General features: G+C 39.9%; 1 protein-coding gene across 2 annotated transcripts in view; it reads left to right on the top strand.

Moving 5' to 3' along the window:
• The window catches only part of sphkap (SPHK1 interactor, AKAP domain containing), a 190,012-nt gene that overhangs the window by 64,613 nt on the left and 100,344 nt on the right, over positions 1-25,055 (top strand). For both annotated transcript variants that reach the window (XM_061719168.1, XM_061719170.1), the window contains exon 2: positions 5,604-5,690. In XM_061719168.1, coding sequence (XP_061575152.1) covers positions 5,647-5,690 — 44 coding nt within the window. In that variant the 5' untranslated portion in view covers positions 5,604-5,646. The remainder of the gene's footprint in view (positions 1-5,603; positions 5,691-25,055) is intronic.

The raw sequence follows: 25,055 nt of genomic DNA, 5'->3' as shown, positions 1-25,055 counted from the left end.
TGCAAAAGTCTTAGGCTTAAATTGGTTTGTAAACATGTTTTATAAAATCCATATTTATTTTCCAGTTAAATCTGTGCTTGATTCCGAAGAAGGTAACGCTTAATATTGACTTTTTGCTCATAGTGCAATTTTTGTTCGGAAAATTCTGTGATTTTTTTTTTCTGTTCTTTTTATCTATAGGTCAACTGATGTGGGTTTTTCTGTGGCTCATAGCAGTTATTAGAAAATGGACAATAATGGACCAACTGATCAATACCTACCAATATTATCGTATTTTCTGTTTCGTTCGCATCATAATAAAAAGAAGAATGGATGGTCATTTAAACATTGACAAAACAGAAGACTCTGGTGACTAATACTCTTGCTCAGTACTGTTTTATTTACGTGTGCATATGCGCATGCGACTGTGTGTTTGTGTTCAAAGCATCTTGTCTACCCTGGACCGGATTAACCTTGCAGGTGGCCGCAGCACAAATGGGGTTTTAGGCTCCTTTTAATCTCCCTGCTCTAAGCAGGTCTATCTCGCTACCCTTGCTCCTCTGCAACATGTGTCCAGTAAAACATACATTTAGTTTGAAGTATGCAACACCAAAGCTAAGAATGATTGTGAAGGCCATGCAACAGGATTTGGATATGAAAGCCTTGACTAGGACACCAATCAACAAATCAAATTAGCAAAGCACACTGCAGGTACTAGGTCAGCCCTAACTTTTGTGGTCTTCAAAATGGGCTTTAAAATGTTTTGCAGGCTAAGCCGGTTATCAAGACCAAATATTACCCAGTGAATCAGTAAGGGGTTGTTTGTATTCCAAAGTGAAAACTTCCCTGTGGCACTGGAGATGTAAGAAGGTAGTGAGATGAAATTACCTCTTGCTAGAAATCAATAAGAGGTGATGGCCCATGTTTTTTGTCCTTTAAAATTCAATTCAGTTCAAAAAACATTCACAAATGCTTTATTAATCCCCAAAGGGAAGTCAACTGTTGCAGTGGTCATGATTTCAGTCTCTTCAGACATTCATTATCGAGGGTTGTTGCTGCGCAATAAATGCAGCAGTTGTCACCGGTTACAGCAACTGGTGAAGTGAACAGCTGTCCTTTTAGTCCACTAAAACACTTGGTGGACATGACTAAGCTCTTTTTCATTTGCTGACTTTTCAAACCGACTCCCCATATAACTTTTCTTGTGCTGTGTGGCCGTTTCTTAAAATATATTTATGAGTAATAATCCAGTTTGCATACGTGTGGCCTTATTGTCTTATTGGAAGCGATTTAATTAGTGTTTTGTGTGTGTGTGTGTGTGTGTGTGTGTGTGTGTGTGTGTGTGTGTGTGTGTGTGTGTGTGTGTGTGTGTGAGGGAGATTAATGTAAGCATCCACACTGGCCTAATGATTACATTGCTATGTGTTCTGACCTCATTTAAATGCCCAATAACTTCATTAAATTGTGTGCAAACCTCATTACAAGTCTCCGTGACCTCATCGTACCGCTGCGACTTGTTGTCACTGTGCTGCTTACGCGAGACGTTTACAAAAACCTCTGTCACATACATTTCAACATCATACATCATAACATTTACAATCATTGAGTCGTAGTAAACATTGTCTTGGTTCAGCCCAAATCAATACGAGTGGATAGCATTGTTTATAAAGTGTTAAGAGTGAATATTTTGGTGCAGGCCACCGCTACACAAACCTGGTTAATGCATAAGCTGCTGCAAAACTCACAGAATCATTTTCATGGATGGTTTTGTTTGTTTAAGGATATATATTTAGTGTGCCAAACTGTGTCTCTCCACATAAAGCAAGTAAAAAAGGTACAAATCTAAAGAAATGACAATTTCAAAAACAACACTTAGTACTTAGTAGTTGAGGCTTGATGATCCCCATCAACACTTGCACGGTTTGTTGCCTGCAAGTTTTGCAAATTTTCACCAATGACGGCTGGGATTAACAGTGACACTACTGTGACGACCTGTGCTCTGCAATCTCATTTTATATTCCCAGCGATTGTTTTAATCATTCATATTTGGCTGAGTGATATAAACGTAATTTATCTGTAATGCAACTAAGTCAGAAGGCATATTTATTAGTGTTTTACTGTCTTCAGGAGTAGAATAAAGACTTGGGTTGGACTGTAAATAGGAATCAGTCACCACCATGTCTAAGGATGGAATAGGGATGGTTGTGGGGGGGGGTTACGTTTCCAAAAGCAATAATGTTGTCTATAATAACAGCTCAGAGCCAATTCTTCAGGAAAATACACAACAAGTGAAAAAGGAATGGCATAAGCAGAAAGTACAATGATTTCACGATGAAAGGATCATGATGACAGGCTGCACATAAATGATATGTTTACATGCAAATGATAATATGAGAGGCTCTAGCAGGCCCCTATAACCTTGAATAATAAGAAGCAGGTGTAGATGGATGGATGGATGCACGGATGGATGGTTAAAGATTGTGGTGAAGTGAAGGGAAGTCAAATGAGATGCTTAACGCCTGGAAGGCGCTATGAGTTAGGCAAGCCCTCTGAGGAACTGAAGGCCTTCGCTCTGGCTTGGGTTAGCACCTTGCAATACTTAAAAACTTCAGAGTGTGATAAACAGATCATTATCATCCAGATATTTAACACTAATGTGAAAATTGTGTGGTAAATTGTCCAAATACATTTTAATATGTATATATAAGTATAAGTGCTCACACCAAGAAGTCAACTTGTCCTCAAACAGAAGCAGATGACAGCCCAGTCAAGCAAAAATAGTAACCAATAATCCAACCAATCATCATCAATACAGCAGAAATAGTCACCTACATAATGACTCCAAACCACAAGTTACACGGCCAAAAGCACAGAAGTGACAATGATTAGCCTGCCTCCACTAAAAATGGCATACTTTTCTACATTTTTCACACAGTCCCTACTCTTTCATGCTGAGACCCATCAATGCTGCTGATGCTGTAACAGCCATTCTTGTTTGGATGCAGTGCATCATTTGGTTTCGTGGGTGCAGCCTGTTTCAGGTGCGTTAATGGGACCAGGTATATAATTGGGAGGCATACACTATTTTTTTGGTGTAAATGTCAAGTTGCAGTTTGAAGTTAAAGGCCCAGGTGAGGAATCAGCTAGAAAGATGAACGCGATAAAGGCTGCGGGTCCAGACGGCGTTAGCTCCAGGCTCCTGAAGTCCTGTGCAGACCAGCTGTGCGGGATTGTTGGACACCTGTTCAACCTGAGCCTGAGGCTGGGGAGGGTACCACCACTATGGAAGACATCCTGCGTGGTACCTGTGCCCAAGAACCCGCACCCCAAGGACCTCAGCAGCTTCAGGCCGGTGGCTCTGACATCCCACCTGATGAAGGCCCTGGAGCGGCTGCTCCTCCAACATCTCCGCCTCATGGTGAGCCCAGCGATGGACCCACTACAGTTTGCTTACCAACCTGGCATTGGGGTGGATGATGCCGTCATCTTCATGCTACATTGTGCCCTGTCTCACCTGGAAAAACCTGGGAGCACTGTGAGGATCATGTTCTTTGATTTCTCCAGTGCGTTCAACACCATCCAGCCGGCACTTCTGGGAGACAAGCTGGAGAATGCAGGGGTTGACACTCACCTTACATCCTTGATTATGGATTACCTCACCAACCGTCCACAGTATGTGAGGACACGGGACCACACATCAGACATGGTCGTCTGCAGTGTGGGGGCCCCGCAGGGAATGGTCCTGGCACCGTTCCTCTTCACTCTCTACACTGCTGACTTCTCCTACAACTCACCAACCTGTCACCTACAAAAGTTCTCTGATGACTCTGCTATCGTCGGCCTCATCACTGATGAAGATGATAGCGAGTACAGAGAACTGTCCCAGGACTTTGTGGACTGGTGCCTGCAGAATCACCTCCAGATCAACGCGGGGAAAACTAAAGAACTGGTGGTGGATTTCCGCAGGTGTAATAAATCCCCCCCGACACCGGTGAACATCCAGGGAAAGGACATTGAGATGGTGACATCTTATGAGTACCTGGGTGTTCACCTCAACAATAAACTGGACTGGACTACTAATTCCTCTGCACTCCACAAAAAAGGCCAGAGCAGACTATATCTGCTCAGGAGACTGAGGGCTTTTGGTGTGCAAGAATACTCCTGAAAACATTCTACGACACTGTGGTGGCATCAGCCATTTTTTATGGAGTGGTCTGCTGGGGCAGCAACGTCACAGCTGCAGACAGAAGGAGGCTGGACAAAACCATTAAAAGGGCCGGCTCTGTCGTGGGCTGCTCTCTGGACACATTGCAGGTGGTGGGAGAGAGGAGGATGATGGCTAAGCTGTCATCCATGATGGAGAAGGACTCCCACCCCATGAAGGACACCATCAGAGCGCTGGAGAGCTCCTTCAGCGACAGGCTCCTTCACCCTAGGTGTGTGAAGGAGCGCTACAGAAGGTCCTTCCTCCCTGCAGCTGTGAGACTACACAACCAGCACTGCTCACAGTAGACCACATACAACCTGACAATAAATATACAAACCGGAAAATAATGTGCAATACCATTCTCTGCAACGTGCAATTATATAAATAACATCTGTAAATATCCATCTGTTATTCTTTTTATTCTTTTTATATACTAGTATTTTTTTATTACTATTTTTATTCTCCTTCTTCTTATTATTATTATTGTATATACTGTTTATAGTGTTTTTTTCTTATTATTACTGTGTGATATTGATGCCTCTTGTGTTTTGCACTATCCCCTTTGCTGCTGTAATCTGGAAATTTCCCCTCTGTGGGACTATTAAAGGATTTCTTATCTTATCTTATCTTATCTTATCCTTAATTATGCTAAACAAGGCTGTTTTTTTTTTTGTTTTTTTTTTATTATTCTAGATGCGAATCCAAAGTATTTCTGTGTTGCACTGCAATGTCAGAAGCTGCATGAAAATTGATATATTATAGTAACTAAGAGACCAAACAAGGACCCCATTTATGTTAAAGCCATGTCTACAGGATTGCAATAGGAAGCAAATACCAGAATTTGTAAATACAAAAAAGGAGAGACCGTGTGCTTTCTACTGTATAGATGAAACACATTTTTTGGTCATTTTATGCTTTTCGTTGTATTAAATGTATAAATTTCCAGTGATTGTATCAAACAGGTTGTAACCAAGGTTCAGTTTCAATTCAGTGTTTGGGTTGTACAAAGTTTTGTTTGTATGGATCATAGTCCCGTCAGTTCTGCTGTCTGCTTTCACATCCACTACAATAATCATGATCGAGTGTTATCACTGGAGATTTCATATCCGTAAAAAATTTTTTTGGTCATGCTTCATTTTCTGCATGCGCACATGTGTAAACACTCACTGTGTGCGTCTGAATAGCGCGTTAAGAAGAAGTGAAGATAGACCGCCGTGCTCCAAATTGCTTTTAGATTGCTTACGTCCACAATGCCACAGCAAAACACCTGCCAAATGATGGGGAACAAAAATGCAAGGAGGAGGCAGCATCAAAGAGAGGCAGCCATCTGTTTCTATACGCTGAAACGCTGATATCCTCAGTGCATGTGTGGTTGTACAAACTATTTTATCATATCAACTATCTTTGTCCGTTTCAGGTAAAGAATTGGATCCGAAAATAGACAACAAACCGGACTGAAGATGATGTCATCACTGGTCACTGTGCTGCGGAAGTTCACTGAAATGTAAGATCAACACCTTCAGCACTCATTAAAAACCACCAGCACTGTTAATAAAACAAGCACTAAATATTATCTGCACTAACTAAAAAGGATAAACCAGATGTCAAGAAATCAAGAGCTTGGAAAAGTTTGGACAAAGAATTAGGACACCTTAAACTATATTTTTATTGTCATTGACCAATATTTCTGGACCTCAACCCACACTTGTTATACTTCAACAAAAGCACCAAAACTGTCATTAGGACTTCTCTTCATTGCCATTTTTTCTTCTTTAGAATTTATGAGGTTAAAACAATCTACCAGATCCAAGAACAGAAATTCAGTTGACTTCTTTTCCGACACATAGGACTATCATGTTTGTGGATCTACATAGACACACTAAGTGGGGAAGTTTTTCAACAATAATAAACCTTTTGGACCCCAAACCCTAATTGTATTTATTCATTTATGTGTATAAGTGAGTAACATAGAATAATCCTTTATATTTCTGTGGGTTATTTTAGTCACTATTTTTGTCGCTACATTAGGGAACATTATATTTCAATCTGCCTTTTCTAAATTAAACTGACATTTTTTGAAAAAGTAATTTTATGCCTGCAGCACAATCACTAAATAGCTCTCCATGTAGTCCCAAAGGCATTCCACATGGGGTCATACCTCTTTGTGCCATCCTAGAAATGTCTTTCTCCTGTCAGCTTGATGCTTGATTACAGCACTTAATTGCAGCAATTTCTCATCAAGGCTCTGGCTGGTCTTTCTTGAGGACAACAAGGCAGAGAAAGTGTAAAATGGAAAAGCTAGGACTTGTACATGCTGGGACTGCTGAGGCAGGCTTTTTCATGAAGCACTAATGCATGCCAGGTGGCAGAGAGTTCACAGGGCCTCTGATTTCCACCACATCAGTAACAGCAGCCCAGTCTCAGTAACAGGGCTTGCATAACAGGTGCATTCACCCTCAGTCAGACAATAGTAAACGGGACAGTTGGGGAAAAGAATCTGGGCAGTATGTGATGTTATGTAATACTAGAGGGATGTGCAGAGACAGACACAGATGTGTTGCTCATGGTAAGTCAACGGTGGTCACACTGATGCTGCTGTGCTGGTACTGCACATGTGAAGCGGAGAAGTAGGGCGTTGGCTGGTAGCTCCTCACGCTAAAGTAGGAGCTGTGGCCTTCACGGCTCACAGGCTCAGGAGAGAAGAGCAAGTTTGAGAGAGAGGGGGCATCAGTGGGGACCCCTGCTGGGTTTTGGGGTCCATCCTCAATGAGGGGCCAGTGGTGTCACTTTCACACCTATGTGGGAAAAGCAATAAACTGCAAAGTCTGCTGGAGTTTTGAGTCATTATGAATTTTTCTTTGTTTCAGACCACGTGGTCAGGCTTTACACTTAGGCCCCGTTTACACATAGCCGGGTATTTACAAAAACGGATATTTCCCCCTCTACGTTTTGAAAAATTCCATCGTTTACCCAAAATCGTTTTCAAAATCTCTTCGTTTACACCAATCCGCATAAATACGCTGTTAACGTTATGCCAACCAATCAGAATCCTGGAAAAAACATCAACAAATGACACGTGTAACTTCCAGTTAAGGCTGATTTATGGTTCCGCGTTACACCAACGCAGAGCCTATGGCGTAGAGTACGCGGCGACGCACACCGTCGCGTACCCTATGCCGTAGGCTCTGCGTCGATTTAACCATAATTCAGGCTTTACTTCCAAGACGGAACGAGAGTCTTTCGTTTGGAGTTACTTTTAAGTGTGACTTTAGAATATAAAACAGGTAAAATACAAGAAAATATTGACGGTGGCCAAACTAATTGTAAACACAGGTCGCACACATGACGCTGGTGACGTTTCTGTTGCATAATGTGACGTTCTGAAGCCTAAATCTCCATTTTCCTCTGTTTAGACGCAAACGTGAAAACAGAGTTTTTGAAAATCTCCACTTTGGCCGGAGTTTTCAGAAATTATCGTTTTTGGTGACTTTGAGCTCCGTTTTCGTGTAAACGAACGGCCAAAACGCATGAAAACGCCTCCGTTTTTGCTCCGTGTAAACGGGGCCTAAGGGCTGTCTTTGTTCAACGGTGGCTGTGGCCCAACAGTTCCCACAATTCCGAGTCACAAAATCAGCCTGGAACCCAATCGTACTGTATCTTCACTTCGGATTAATCCTCCATCCTGAGCAAGCCTGAGGCAACAGACTACAACCTATTCCAGCCGTCATTTGTTCAGGAGTGTCTGCCGTCTTGCTGACCATAATATAATGAGCAACACAATTCATTTATCCTAACATATTTACAAAAAAAACTATAATAACAAAAAAATTTTATTGTTTTTTTCTGTGCATTGTAGAAAACCTTGAACCTTTAGACTACAATTTTGGAAACTCACAATATAATCCACAATATCCTTAGTAGTGGGTGATTTCAAACAGTCGGAGAGATTACTGAAGCTAATGTCTCTCCTCTTTGACCAGCCTCCTCACTTCACACCTCATTATCATGAGTCAACGCAGTCTCACTTCAGAACATGTTCAGGCTATGTTTGTCCATGGTGCAAAAACACTGCAATGTCACAATAAATGCTCAACATTTACGAGATGGTTTTATGTTGCCATTTGTTTTATGAAGTGAAGAGAGATAACCGCAGCAATTATATTTTTTTCTAACTGTAGCCATATTAACTATTAGAAACCATTAGAAACTATTCCAAAATATCAAAAATTGGATAATGTTGGGTCTGTTGCATAGAGATTTGTAGATTAACCACCTCCTACATCCTCAAGTGAAATGCTATTTTACAATTGCTGAGTCTTTGTTCTGAAACTGCTGTGTTTTGCACTTTGGTTCAATGTACCTTGTAAACATTGTGGAGTAGGACATTGCTGCGAGAGAAGTAATAGTCAATGTAAATGTCACGTGCTGTCATTGATGAGGAAATTATGTTTGAGACTGAAAAGTGTGTTAGCATTAATAATCATTAATACAAAATACAGCAAAAAGAGACAAAAAGAGAATAATTTTGGATCTGTTCATTAATTAGGACAGGGCTTGACTTAGTGATGAATGAATTAAGAAAAAACAACCCTTAAATACAACTAAAATTCAACACACATGCAAGGGTAAACAGATATTCTGAAATACTTCAAAAGCTTAGGTCTTTAGTAGAAAACATCCATTTGTAACTTTACCAAATACCTTGCGTCATAAATGCAAGTGTGGCAATTGTAATTAAACAAATCTCTTGACCATCCGTCGAAAATTCAGCAAGTTGTGTCATAGTAATTATACATAGACCTCCTGTCACCGTAGACACCTTGCACACATGCATTGGGAGATGCATACTAGGTCTGAGGTAATGCCTTGCACAAACTGCAGTAAACTGAGACACCTTCAACAGATTTTAGTCCGTGTAATGTGATTTATGTTTTAATTTATTTTCTCTAACCTCCTTATCATTCAGTTATAAAGTCCAGGGAGTGAATGTGAAATGACGGGTGTACAAGCAAGAAATGAAAATGAAAATACATGTTTTGCTCTTTAGTTTCCAGTTAAGTGGGTGACGGATATCCTGGAATCAAGTTCCTATATGTCCAAAACGCTCTGCTGGAAGCAGGACTAAAAACCAGGTGTGGTTTAGGTTTGTGTACCTGTGTAACATGTGCTATAATACGATTTGGTGATGATACATTTTCATACAGATCAATTTAATGTAATTCAAAGCCGTCTAATAAATGCCTTAAAAATTGTTTAATATAGACTTTCTTAGAAATCTAAATGCAGATAAAAGCTCTATCTTGGATTTTTTTGTGTTTTTTTCCACAAGAAAAGACATGGTTTGGATCATTCTTGTTTGACTTTTATCACTTTGATGTACAGCACATGTCTGGTTTACAGCTGGTGGTGAAATACTGCCTGTCTGTAAGTTTCATCACAGTTCTAATGACTGTCATGTAAGCCTTCACCCTATACTACAGCAAGGTTGTAGAATTTAGCAATAAATCAGGTGATGGATGATCTTGTTGAGTTGTGGCTCAGTCTTGGTTGGAAAATGTCTTGAGTATCTGTGTCTTTATGGCTTTATTACTGTTGGTCTGACTATCTGGTACTAGCTGTATTGATACCAAGTAATCCGTGATGTCAGTACGGTAATCAGATGCTGCCCGCTGTATTTGCAGTAACTGATGTTATGTAAACTTTTGTCCATGGTTCCTTCATTCCTTCATATAATCAAAACCATTTCCAAACTTCCGATTTGGCAATGCACTGTAAACTGTCAACCATGTATGTCGTATATATTGGTGTTGGCACGATAAAAATCCAGACCCACTTTTTCATTTTAATCTTGTGGAAATCTCACATTGATTGTTTGCAGGTTCTCCAGCATACCTCAAATTTTTTTAAACTATGAAAATGTTTATGGTACATGTATTTCGATCGAGGGGAACACACACCCTTGTAATGACATGGTTCATATCTGATTCAGTACCAACTATCACTCATTAACTGAAGTTTGAAATCTTGAGTCAGGGATTTCTCGCCTCACAGCGAGACTTCAGACTTCAAGCTGAATAGAGAGCCAGTCAAGTACAGCTGTGAAACCAAAGTCAGTGACAATCTAGTTTGGTGTATGATAAGCTATCCATATGGTCTGAATGACCACTATCACTGAAGGTTTTGTAAGGACAATAACGTACTCTGGAATCAAGAGCTCTTATAGTATAGTGATCAGGGCTCACAGTATTATTTGTTGTGCAGGTGTGGGGTGCTGAAAGCATATAATTAGTGTTCAGGGAGCTACGCCAGAAGTAGACTAATCAGAGAGAAGATGGGGTTTCTAACAACAGGAATAATTCAGCAATGATTTTTTTTCCCTGTGTTCTATTCTTTGTTTCGCTGCATGAATGAGCTTATCATTTGATCATTTCACAAAACAGTGCTGACTGGGACTGGGCCTCCAGTCTCCCTGCTCTCCCTGCGTGCCTTAATAGATTTAAGCCCTCATGTCCATCAATTAGTCTTTACACTCTTAACTTATCATCCATGTGCCAAATTTGAATTAATATACTATTCTTACTTTAAGGTGCTATGAAACAAAAAAGGAAAATGATAACTAGGGGTGTCAAATTACTGCGTTAATTGCGATTAATTAATTACAGGCATATTTAGCACAATATGTTTTTTCATCGCTTAATCTATTTTTTAATTTCTAACTTTACTTTTTCTGTTTGCAAGTTGCCTTTATTTTGAAATCTGTGTCTGTGCGGTGGGCTTCTTGTGCTTGTTAGGGGTGGACAACAATGCTCAGTCAAACCTTGAAGTGGACATTAATTGGCTGTCACTGTGTTTGGGCGCATTTAGCATAAGCTGGTAGACTTAAGAGAAGTGAAAATGGAGGAGCATGTGAAAGTTGTCGGTCCAGTCAATGGGGAATTTACATTTCTAAAACACCCTGACGGTACCATTGATAAAGGTAGAGTGATGTGTTTTCTGTGTTGAAAGGAATTTCTTTACCAATGAAGCAGCTCAAGTTAAGCTGACCACTTAAACGTGAAGCTCCCGGTCGCAAGCGCAGTCACAGCTAACGCTAGCACCAAAGATGTTAGTTATTTATCAAGCCACAGCAACGCTCTTCCCCAAACTAGACTCGAGGAGAGCAGCCCGCGCATGCGCACGTCTGCCTCCGAGAGGCTGGCGAATGTTCTTGCCAAGTGGATGTAAATGGCTAGGATTGCATCTGTTCAAGTCTTTTAAAGGAATTTAATGGAAAACACTTGAAGTTGAGGGCTTTTCTCAGCAATCTCAGGTGAGATAAAAAATTAATTAAATAATTGAATTAATTAATTAATTAATTAATTACAGATCTTAATTAATTAATCAATCTATTTTTTGTATTTCTTGACAGCACTAATGATAAATAATGTTTCATCCAAAATGACTTCCAAGTGAGGAACACAAAATAAACCAGTATGTGGTTCAGTGTGCTACCCAGAGAGGTTTTGGAGTAAATCAATGATCTTTCACCTTTCAGGATGACCACTTTGCTTCCTGAGCCACAGCTGCCCCAAAATAGATGGAGGATAATGCATCAATAATAGGTTAACAACTGTGAAATTCCATGGTATTAGTTGGTTGGTATCTCCAACAACATCATCAGTGGAGGACTGCAGTACAGCCTGCATGTCCCTCCTGGCAGTACGTTTTCCTTTTAGCACTCCATGTTACAGATTGTATTGCTACACTCATGTTATCTGCCCTCCACTGCAAAAACATGTCCTTTGTGAAGAGAAAAGAAAACATTTATCTTCAGCTGAAGGACGTAAAGAGTGACTTTTCAAGCCAATGGTAGGAGGTGAGAGAGGCTCAGTTATGAGTGTTATGCCAACATTGCACCTCTCAGTTAGCTGTCAGGGTCAAGGAAACTGTTTGGAACCTGTTTCCAACAGTTGAGATGCTCTGACCGTGATGTGTTTTTAGAAAAGCTATGCTGTCTTGCCAGTTACAAAACAAGGTTGCCAGCCTTTCTGTAGGAGATGTTGAAGAGAGTAATGCTGAGATTGTTTTACATTTACTGTGGAGTTGTTGTTTATTTGCGCTATAATATTTCACAATTTTAACATCGGTAACAATTGAACAATTTACATTTTTGGTACCTCTTTAAAGGGGACCTATTATGGCATTTAATGTCTATTTTAAACAGGCCTTGAATGTCTTAAAAACAAGCTTTTGATTGTTTTTTTCTATATAAATTAGAAATTCAGCCTCTGGGCCATGTCTTTATCTTTAATAATAATAATAATAATAATAATTAAAGCTGCAAGCAGCGATGAACGGGCCCTCGCACTCATGGCCAACGCCCCTCCTTCCAGCCCCCCCCAAAAAGAGAATATTAAAAATACGATAAATGTAAAAAAATAAATAAAATTAAACAAGATTTATCTTCTCATTACAAGCAATAAATCTTGTTCCACTGGCAGCTTTTTCTACTTATTTTAAGTGAAAACAGGTGAACAGGTGAAACAGATGAAAATGGTGTGTTTTTTTTCAGTTATGAGTCTTGTTTTAAGTGTAATGAAGTTTTTTTTACTAAAATGAGACATTTTCACTAGAAATAAGACAAATATTTTTGTTAAGATTTTGAGTTTTTGCAGTGATCCATGTTACTTATCCTGTGAAGGACAGAGTCATATTGATAAGTTCAGAAAAGTGTTTTTTATGGTTGTGTTTTGATGTATTTGATGTAAGCCCAGTGGATATTTAAAGCTTACAGAAGGCTGCATTTAACTGCTGCTATGTCATTCCTGCAGTATTTCTGCAGGTGTTTTGGTCACTGCTATTATTTGTAATATATTATATTATTTGTAATCAGCACAAATTATCTGTCCCCATATGATAAAATCCACCATCCCCCCTGATTTTTTTTTACAACTCGAGTACTGGCTGCGGTTCTGTTTAAAGCCGGGCAGACACTGTGCCATTGCCGGCTCGTTTTGAACCAATTTTCCTCTTGTTTCAATCATTAATATGTGTGCAGACAAGGTAAAAAAAAAAAAAAAAGAAAACTCAAACTCTTTCAGTTCACTGTGTTTTCTAGTAGTTCTTCTAGTTTTCTATTGTTACTTTTAAGTTTACTGTTCCCTTTGTGGTTTTACTGGTTGTAAAGCATGTAGCTTTAATTATCACCCAATTCTGTGTTTCACCTTGTTAGTCAACTTCACTCCAACTCATTACCACCAATTTTACACTTATTTTTGGAATGAATGGTCAATAGACCTCATTTACATAAAATCATAGCTCATTTTTGAGATAGATAAAGATAAGCCGAAATTCTGAATTTTTTTGACTATAGTTAAACTCAGAGGCATATAAATTGATGGATTATCACAGACGGGTATATGTGAAAATGAAATGAAATCATTTAAAATGTTTGGACCACCACCCAGCACCAGCCAGTGGTTGGTGGGTCAAATTGAATATCACAGGAGAGGAGAAATTCAATAAAATATCCATAATTCAATGCAAGTAGTGATCAGAGGAGGGTAGTAACGAGTTACATTTACTCCGTTACATTTACTTGAGTAAGTTTTGGGAAATTTTGTACTTTTAGGAGTAGTTTTGGATAACTGTACTTTTTACTTTTACTTGAGTAGATTTGTGAAGAAGAAACTGTTTCTCTTACTCCGCTACATTAGGCTACGTTGAGCTGTTACTTTTCTTTTATCCTTTTTATCCGTGTACAATCTCATGACATCACTGAGTGATTCTTTAGGAAAAATGTTAGTTTTTGCATGTTTTGTCACATTTACACAGACTCAAACACACACAGAGTTTCTATGAGTTCATGTTTGTTCTAGTTCTGCCTGGTTAAAAAAGAAAAGTACAAAGGCTTGAAATTTTGTGCTACTGGTGCTTAATTTATTTTTTTATTCTGTTATTTTATTATTTATTAAAGTTCTTGAATTTACTTTACGCTTATTTTAATTTAAGCTATTTTTCATTTTTTTATTAATTTTAATTTATTTTATTGATTTTAATTTGCCTGAAGGTGATTATTTTGTACTTTTGTCTTTTTGAATGGGTGTGTTAAAAAAATAAATCAGACGTTACTCAACAGTTACTCAGTACTTGAGTAGTTTTTTCACCAAGTACTTTTTTTACTTTTACTCAAGTAATTATTTGGATGACTACTTTTTACTTCTACTTGAGTCATATTATTCTGAAGTAACAGTACTTTTACTTGAGTACAATTTTTGGCTACTCTACCAGCTCTGGTAGTGATCATCAATTTTATTTGAAATGAGTGTAACAGAGGCAGTTATATGGAAGAAAATCATATTTTTGATATAAAAGAAAAGTGAATATGGGTCAATTTGACCAAAAGACCACAGAAGGGTTATCTATTAACATTTCAACATAATCAACTCATCCAAGAGATATTCAGAAGAGCTTCTCATCTGCAAATGGTACAGTAGATGAGCTGCCATACAAAGGAATTTCCCTTTGGGGATTAATAAAGTAATTCTTATTCTTATTCTTAAAATCCGTCTAGCTGACGTGACCCAGGCAGACCAAACAACAGGCTTCAGCTTGAGCGGCCGTTTTCCGCTTGGTCCTAGTGCTGACCTGTCTCCATTTAATATAGCGTAACATTGTTTTTGGACGGTAAAAACTGCAGGGGACCAAAACTGCCTTTTGAAAAAGTGCAGGATACATGTCCCCCCCCCCCATATTACGTCCGTGTATGAACGTACAGTCAGTGTGAGCAGAGACCTGTCGCATCAGAGCATCAGGTCCGTCCCAGCCGGTGTTCTGCCAATTTCTGCTCCCTGCCGAAAAAATGCTACGTTTGGGTTCTGCGCATGCGCACAGTCGATTTTCAAAGTTTGCATCATTTCTTGCACGATGTAAAATGGATAATGGGATGTTGATTATTTGATCCTTCAAAATACACGACCCATGACATGAATGCATTACACTTTGTGAACATTATACGATAAAGAGAAAAAAAACAACAATTCTATGGCTTTATTTGATATTCATTCAGTCATTCGCCTTTATTTAACCAGGCAGGTCATTAAGAAAATTCTTATTTACAATGACGGCCTGGCAAGAGACAAGGATCACTTGGGGGTGAAAGGAAGTGGTTTAGGGAGTAAAACACAGTAAAGTTGTGGCTCTACAAAGGTGGAAAACCTTTAGGTAGCATTTTTTGGCAAAGCTGCAGAAATGGGCAGAAATTGGCTCTCGGCTCTGCGCGTGGCCGCGCGTGGCCGCGCGCGGCCGCGCGCTCCTGATCGGGATCGCGGATGGAAGCTCAATAATAATATAATAATATAATAAAATAAAATAATTGCAACACGCATTAAAAAACCACAATACAACTTACGTGACGTGACGGCGTGACTCCACATGTTGCTGCAAGTTGCAACAACCCCCCTCCCCCGCCCCGCCCCCGACAGCTTCCAGGAGCTGCGGCTGCGCGTTCCCGCGGTCTGCGCGCACGCGGCCCGCAGACAGCTTCATGCTTCTAATCCAACTCAAAACATTCATTATAAATCGCCTCTTGCACATACAATGCTCAAATCATATAATTTTCAACAATATTTTTACGAAGTTAGAAGTTAATTCGACATTGCATGACAAAGTAAAGATTTATTTCAAAATGAGTTCATATTTTGAATAAAGTCGGTGACAAACTGTCCCAAATATAGAATGGATATCAGAATGGAAGCCTGATTAAATGTATTGATTTTGGGTCAATTTGGACCAAGTATTTGAAAGTTAAAACAACTTTTATGTTCATGGCGAGACACCGAAATTTGACAACCTCTAACAGCGACGCCCTTTGAGAAAAACTTACAGTTTTCTCTGTCAGCCATCGTCAATGTCTTACCTATTTATCTGACCAACTTTGAGATCCATCCGCTCATCTCCCTTTGAGCACAGATGCATACTAGAAGACATGACAATTCCTGGTGCCAACAGGTGGCGCTACAACCGATCCTGAATATTCCACCACAGATGGGTTCAGGCTCAGCCTACAATCATGCACATACGTTTTCAACCACATCAAATCATGTATTGCTGAATTACAGCCAATTGGTGTTTCATGGCGAGCCTTAAAAATGACCTCAAACTTCGCCGGATCACTACGGTCAAGCCCTCTACTAAAAACGTAAAAGCTTCGCAATTTAGCGTCGGCCATGTGTCTAGATTGTACAAACCAAGTTGTGAGCCAATCTGATAAAATCTCTAGGAGGAGTTCGTTAAAGTACGAGGCCTAGAAATGATCAGAATTCATAAAAAATGACATTTTCTGTTCAAAATGCCGGACTTCCTGTGTAACTTAGAGCATGGGTCCAAGAGACTTTTTTGTAGGGCTTTGTCTGATATAATAGACACATAAAGGTCATTGCTGTAAGTCAAACCATATTGTGGGGCTCGTCAAAAACATAAAATAGGTGGCGCTATAGAGCCTAATCCTTTTTGACCCATGCCTGTCGCCCATAAAATACGTAATTTTACGCGACTCTGGAAGCGTGTGCAAAATTTGGTGAGTTTTTGGGCATTTTAAGGCCTCCAAAAAGGCAATTTATTTATGGCGAGAATAATAATAATAATAATTAAAGCTGCAAGCAGCGATGAACGGGCCCTCGCACTCACGGCCACCGCCCCCCATAAGCATATCAGAAATGACACCACCCACGACTTCCTATGTCAAACCATTCAAAAGTTATAGCAGAAAAAAGGGACAACCAATCAGAAGAAGGGGCGGGGCTAATTTTCGCCAATTATGGTCAAGGACTCAATACCGAGTCCGATGACACCACCCACGACTCTTTATGTCAAACCTTTCAAAAGTTATGGGAGAGAAAGGTATTCTAGTGGGCGCTGTTGAGCCGTTAGGCAACGCCCATTAATGCAAACCATGAAATATCAAATGTATCGACAGGCCTGGCTTTTCTTTAAGTTGCGACATGATACAGGTGTGTACCAATTTTCGTTCATGTACGTCAAACCGTATTATGGGGCTTGAGGCGCAAAGTTTTTTCTGTCTGAACCAATCAGATGAAGGGTGGGCGCGCTTTTTGCCGTCTAGCGTCGCCACGGTAACGCTTTTGAAAGAGAAAAGTAATGCGTGGTGTCGGAGGATGGAGACGCACGTTTTGACGTATAACACACCTGGGTGCACGTTAGGGTTCGGGCTGAATTAATGACCGAAGAAATGGCATAAATTGCGCCAAAATTACACGATGAATTCAAAATGTTCAAAATGGCTGACTTCCTGTTCGGTTTCGGCCATGGCGCCAAGAGACTTTCCTTTAATTTGCGACATGATACAGGTGTGTACTGATTTTTGTGCATGTACGTCAAAGCGTATTGTGGGACTTGAGGCACGAAGTTTTATCTGTATGGACCAATCAGATGAATTGGGGGCGCGCTTTTTGGCGTCTATCATCGCCACGGTAACGCTTTTGACTGAGAAAAGTTATGCACGTTATTGCAGGATGGAGACGCACATTTTGATGTATAACACACCTGGGTGCACGTTACGGTTCTGGCGAAGAAGCGGCTGAAGGAATGGCATAAATTGCGCCAAAATTACATGATTAATTCAAACTGGCCGACTTCCTGTTGGGTTTGGGCCATGGCGCCAGGAGACTTTTCTTTAAGTTGTGCTATGATACAGGTGTGTACCGATAAAGGAAGCTCTGAAAACCTTAACAAACCATGGTTTACTATAGAACTTAGGAAATCCGCAAATTCAAAATTTAATGTCTATGAGTTTTGGTTCAAATATAAATCATTAGTATAGTATGCATAAATGGCTTTATGAGGGTGACACTTCCATTATAGATAAAATGTATTTCAAAATGGTTTTCAAAAATGAAAGGACACATGAGTCTATCTTTCTTGAAAAGTTAATTTAATTACTGATAATTAAAATATACATTTTGTTAAGGAAATCTATTAATTTTGAGATAAATAACGGTCGCCCCCAATGACTTTTTTAAGGTCGTTGCCCTATTAATGTAGGTTTAAAAACACTAAAATACCTTTGTTTTAAGTTTTCACATATATGCACACTACATTCCAAATGTTTGGAAAATGGCCAAATACATCTTTATTTTAAGTATTTTAAAAATAGGCCTCTCAAAGGCCTTATACATCATTGACCCACAATTGTGATTCAGGCTTAAAGCTCCTCTGCTACACGTCATTCAGGCAGCCAATCAGCACAGAGCCTCATTAACATAGCCCCCCCTCCCCTCAGAATCCCTCATAGAGAAGGTTAGAAACGGTAAAAATAAAGACATGGCCCAGAGGCTGAATTTCTCATTTATGTAGAAAAAACCTTCAAAAGCTTGTTTTTAAGACATTCAATGCCTGTTTAAAATATACATTAAATGCCATAATAGGTCACCTTTAAATAATTTTTAAGCAAATGAAGCAACGGTAAATTCTCGCCAAATACAGTAAATTCCAGTTGTCCCTGAACGCACCAGGAGGATAATCGGCTTTTTAGAATTCCGACCGGTCCCTGAATGCACCTCCTCCGCGGCGCTGCGCGGTGCCGACCAGATCTCGGCTGAAAGCCGATAATAATATAATAAAATTGCAAAGCTGCTGTGAAATAAGGTGTAATACATGCACTGTAATTATTTTCTGTATAAAAATTGAATTTAAAAAGACGGGTTTGACTCAAAATCAGTGTGGTTTTATTTAAGTGGTCTCTGTCTCGGTAGAAGACAGAGACATGAAAGACATGGTAAAAAGCGAGCTGCATTACAGACATGCGCCGCCGAAATACATCGGTGAAAACTATTCCACAGGAATATTTCACCATAGATGTCTTAAGACGACTCTACAATTATGCACACAATAAAAAAATACTTACAGATTAGGTTGGGACTCGTGTGAAAACACTGGAGGATTTATGTCGTGTGAGGAACGTCAATACGGTGCGCACGCAACAACGTCTCCCCGCTCCCCCCCTCCTCCCTCCCCCTCGGCCTCCGCTCCGCTGCAGGAGCTGCGGCCGGCACACAGAGCCAGCTTGCTTTAAATCCAATGGATTTAAATAAATATTCATTACCAATCGTGCGTTTTACGCACCTTAATGCCAAAAATATATTTTCACATCACAGTAAACAATATTTTTACGAAGTTTACGAAGTTAATTGGACATGGCATGACAAAAATATGATTTAATTGTATATGAATAAATTTTTGGAAAAAGAGAGTTACAAAGTTCTTCAAAAGCGATATGTACCAGCGTATGATTTTTTAGTCATGTCGAAATGTATCTAAATCTGACATTTTATTGTCTTAAGACCAAGCCTATGATTTTAAATTATTATTTTACCAAAAAATTCAGAGTGACGTAAAATGGCAGTTCCCTTCAAGTTATGACCACGATACTCAACACAGTTAATAAGGACGCTTATGACAATAATATGTGTCGATTTCATTGTGATTGGATGAATGAAACAGCAATGACAGCACATAATTTGATGAAAAATGTATACCTGACCAAAAGGTGGCGCTATGGATTTCAATCCAAGATTGTCATATCCACTTGTTCAGAATGGAAGCCTGATTACATGTATTGATTTTGGGTTAATTCTGACCAATTATGTTTAAGTTACAACAACTTTTATGTTCATGGCGAGACACCGAAATTTTACTACCTGTAACGGCCACGCCCTTCGATAAGAACGTACAGTTTTCTCTGTCAGTCATCGTCAATGTCTTACCTATTATCTGACCAACTTTGAGATCATTAATCTCATCTCGCTTGGAGCACAGATGCATACTAGAAGACATGACAATTCCTGGTGCCAACAGGTGGCGCTACAACCGATCCTGAATATTCCACCATAGATGTCTTCAGGCTCAGTCTAGAATCATGCACATACGTTTTCGGCCACATAAAATAATGTATTGCTGAATTACAGCCAATTGATGTTTCATGGCGAGGCTTAAAAATGACCTCAAACTTCGCCGAATGACTACGGTCAAGCCCTCTGGCAGAAACTTAAAAGCTTCGCAATTTAGCGTCGGCCATGTGTCTAGATTGTACAAACCAAGTTGTGAGCCAATTCGATAAAATCTCTAGGAGGAGTTCGTTAAAGTACGAGGCCTAGAAATGATCAGAATTCATGAAAAATGACATTTTCTGTTCAAAATGCCGGACTTCCTGTGTAACTTAGACCATGGGTCCAAAAGACTTTTTTGTAGCTCTTTGTCTAATATAATACACACATAAAGGTCATTGCTGTAAGTCAAACCATATTGTGGGGCTCGTCAAAAAACATAAAATAGGTGGCGCTATAGAGCCCATTCTTGTGGACCCATGCCTGTCGCCCATAAAATACGTAATTTTACGCGACTCTGGAAGCGTGTGCAAAACTTGGTGAGTTTTTGAGCATTTTAAGGCCTCCAAAAAGGCAATTTATTTACGGCGAGAATAATAATAATAATAATAATAATTAAAGCTGCAAGCAGCGATGAACGGGCCCTCGCACTCACGGCCACCGCCCCCCATAAGCATATCAAAAATGACACCATCCACGACTTCCTATGTCAAACCATTGAAAAGTTATAGCAGAAAAAAGGGACAACCAATCAGAAGAAGGGGCGGGGCTAATTCAGGCCAATGAAGGTCAAGGACTCCATACAGAATGTGATGACACCACCCACGACTCTCTATGTCAAACCATTCAAAAGTTATAGCAGAAAATCGGGACAACCAATCAGAAGAAGGGGCGGGGCTAATTCAGGCCAATGAAGGTCAAGGACTCCATACAGAATCTGATGACACCACCCACGACTCTCTATGTCAAACCATTCAAAAGTTATAGCAGAAAATCGGGACAACCAATCAGAAGAAGGGGCGGGGCTAATTTTCACCAATTATGGTCAAGGACTCAATACCGAGTCCCATGACACCACCCACGACTCTTTATGTCAAACCTTTCAAAAGTTATGGCAGAGAAAAGTATTCTAGTGGGCGCTGTTGAGCCGTTAGGCCACGCCCATTAATGCAAACCATGAAATATCAAATGTATCGACAGGCCTGGCTTTTCTTTAAGTTGCGACATGATACAGGTGTGTACCGATTTTTGTTCATGTACGTCAAAGCGTATTGTGGGACTTGAGGCACGAAGTTTTATCTGTATGGACCAATCAGATGAAGTGGGGGCGCGCTTTTTGGCGTCTATCATCGCCACGGTAACGCTTTTGACTGAGAAAAGTTATGCACGTTATTGCAGGATGGAGACGCACATTTTGATGTATAACACACCTGGGTGCACGTTACGGTTCGGGCGAAGAAGCGGCTGAAGGGATGGCATAAATTGCGCCAAAATTACATGATTAATTCAAACTGGCCGACTTCCTGTTGGGTTTCGGCCATGGCGCCAGGAGACTTTTCTTTAAGTTGTGCTATGATACAGGTGTGTACCGATAAAGGAAGATAACAAACCTTAACAAACCATGGTTTACTATAGAACTTAGGAAATACGCTTTAAAGAAAAACAAGCTTTATAAAAGGCATTTACAAAGTCCTAGTCCTTTAAATTGTGCTACATACAAAAATTATAGGAATAAATACAACCACCTTATTAGAAATAAATAAATGATCTATGGATAATATTGAAAGAATCACTCAACAAGAAAAAAAATCATCTATTCCAGCCCAGTCTACATTTCAGGATGGTGCATAAGATAACAGAGCATACACAAATTGCTAATAAATTCAATGATTTCTTTATAAATGTGGTTCCACGTCTTGCAAAACATATTGAAAATGTTCATGGTTCTCCTTCTAACTATAAATGAAGGTTATCCCTCTTTAAAGAAGACCTATTATGAAAAACATAGGAACATACAATGACATAGTTATGCTGATTCTTTAATATTTGTCTTTAAATTTGTCTCAAATCTTAACTGTCTGCTGTTTCTCATCATTTGGGCCGACCACCCGTCATGGTAACCAACGAATGGCAATTTTGTAACAAATTCAAAATTTAATGTCTATCAGTTTTGGTTCAAATATAAATCATTGGTATAGTATGCATAAATGGCTTTATGAGGGTGACACTTCCATTATAGATAAAATGTATTTCAAAATGGTTTTCAAAAATGAAAGGACATATGAGTCTTTCTTGAAAAGTTAATTTAATTACTGATACTTATCAAAATATAAATTTTGTTAAGGAAATCTATTAATTTTGAGATAAATAACTCAAAGGCCTTATACATCATTGACCCACAACTGTGATTCAGGCTTAAAGCTCCCCTGCTACACGTCATTCAGGCAGCCAATCAGCACAGAGCCTCATTAACATAGCCCCCCCTCCCCTCAGAATCCCTCATAGAGAAGGTTAGAAACGGTAAAAATAAAGACATGGCCCAGAGGCTGAATTTCTCATTTATGTAGAAAAAACATTCAAAAGCTTTTTTTTAAGACATTCAATGCCTGTTTAAAATATACATTAAATGCCATAATAGGTCACCTTTAAATAATGTTTAAGCAAATGAAGCAATTCTCGCCAAATACAGTAAATTCCAGTTGTCCCTGAACGCACCAGGAGGATAATCGGTCAAATTTAGAATTCCGACCGGTCCCTGAATGCACCTCCTCCGCGGCGCTGCGCGGTCCCGACCAGATCTCGGCTGAAAGCCGATAATAATATAATACAATTGCAAAGCTGCTGTGAAATAAGGTGTAATACATGCACTGTAATTATTTTCTGTATAAAAATTGAATTTAAAAAGACGGGTTTGACTCAAAATCAGTGTGGTTTTATTTAAGTGGTCTCTGTGTCGGTAGAGAAATAAAAAAAAGCGAGCTGCATGTCGGCAGTTTTACTGGGGGGATGATTTGGACCGTTTTTATTTCAGGGGGGGATGCCATCCCCCCCTCATCCCCCCTCAACTCCAGTACTGATTATAATAAAGTGTCTTATAAATCAATAATTTTAAAATCTCAATCCTTATTTTCATTTAAAGGCCAGGGCTTATAGGCTACATATTTGCACTGTGTAGCCTGAAAGTGAACTGCAACTTACGTGCGGACGCATCTTTGCTGACATTTGGCCGTGTCTTCCTCCAGCGCCTTTTTTTTCTCTCTCCCTCTCGGTGCCGCCTTTCCTCTTTTTCTTTTTTACCCGGCTGGGTATGCATTATTTGCCTCTGGACTCGTCTCCCGGTCCACTCGCGCACACGCACACGCACGCGCGGCGACGGCGCGCTGTCTGTTCGGTGATACTGTTGGGGCGGGTGTTAATTTGAAACAAACCAACTATCTTGCCCAACTCACAAGCTACTGGCCTGGGTGGCCTCTGATTCGCCTGGCCTGACTCTCTAACTTAGAAAAAAAGTCAAATAGCCGGCGCTGCGGCGCACCAGCCGCCTGTGTAAAAAAAAAAAAAAAAAAAAAGAAAAAAAGAGAGAGAGACGCAGGCGGCATCCTAGACCGGCGCATCGGGAATACTCCCGGTTCTCCCTATGGCCAGTCCTGGCCTGGTTAGAGTATTAGTTGCCGCAAAACTAACTGCGTCTCAACACTGATGCACAGGGAGGTGCGCGCGCATAAGCGCCCCGCCCCCCCGTCCTCCTGCGCGAACCGCAGGAGGACGGGGGGGCGGGGCGCGAACCGCGCAGGAGCGCGCCCCCTCCCCTTTCTCTTCCCCAACTCAGAGCTGCATTTTGCGCGTTCACGTGTGTGACAGTCTGAGACAGGGTGGCAATGATTCATTCGACATAAATATTCATTTAAAATCACGTATTTGAAGGACTTTATTGAAATTCACACAATATTTTCACATTACAGTAAACAACATATCTATGAAGTCGGATGTCAATTTTGACATTTTGTGACAAAGACATAGCTTTTTATGTTATTAGTTAATGTTTTTAATTTTTAGAGTGACGAAGTTCTCCGAAAATAATATGTTCCAGTGTATGATTTTTTAGTCCTGTTGTAAGCTATCTGAAACTGCCATTTAATTTTCCTTACACAAAATCTCTGATTTTTAATTAATATTTTACCAGAAATACAGAGTGACATAAAAATGCCAATTCCTTTCAAATTACGGCCACGATACGCGACACGGTCAACAAGGGACCTACTGCCAATCAAATGTGTCAATTTGCTTAAGATTGGATAAACCAAACAGCAACTAAAGCACATAATTTGATGAAAAATGTATACCTGACCAAAAGGTGGCGCTATGGAGTTCATCCAAGATTGTCATATCCACTTGTTCAGAATGGAAGCCTGATTACATGTATTGATTTTGGGTTGATTCTGATCAATTATGTTTAAGTTACAACAACTTTTATGTTCATGGCGAGACACCGAAATTTGACAACCTCTGACAGCGACGCCCTTTGATAAGAACTTACAGTTTTCTCTGTCAGTCATCGTCAATGTCTTACCTATTATCTGACCAACTTTGAGATCAATAAACTGATCTTGCTTGGAGCACAGATGCATACTACAAGACATGACAATTCCTGGTGCCAACAGGTGGCGCTACAACCGATCCTGAATATTCCACCATAGATGGGTTCAGGCTCAACCTACAATCATGCACATACGTTTTCGACCACATCAAATCATGTATTGCTGAATTACAGCCAATTGATGTTTGATGGCGAAGCTTAAAAATGACCTCAAACTTCGCCGGATCACTACGGTCACGCCCTCTGGCAGAAACTTAAAAGCTTCGCAATTTAGCGTCGGCCATGTGTCTAGATTGTACAAACCAAGTTGTGAGCCAATTCGATAAAATCTCTAGGAGGAGTTCGTTAAAGTACGAGGCCTAGAAATGATCAGAATTCATGAAAAATGACA

The sequence above is a fragment of the Cololabis saira genome, chromosome 4 (genome assembly GCF_033807715.1).
Source record: "Cololabis saira isolate AMF1-May2022 chromosome 4, fColSai1.1, whole genome shotgun sequence".
Classification (NCBI taxonomy): Eukaryota; Metazoa; Chordata; class Actinopteri; order Beloniformes; family Belonidae; genus Cololabis; species Cololabis saira.
This window is presented reverse-complemented; position numbering and strand designations above follow the sequence as displayed.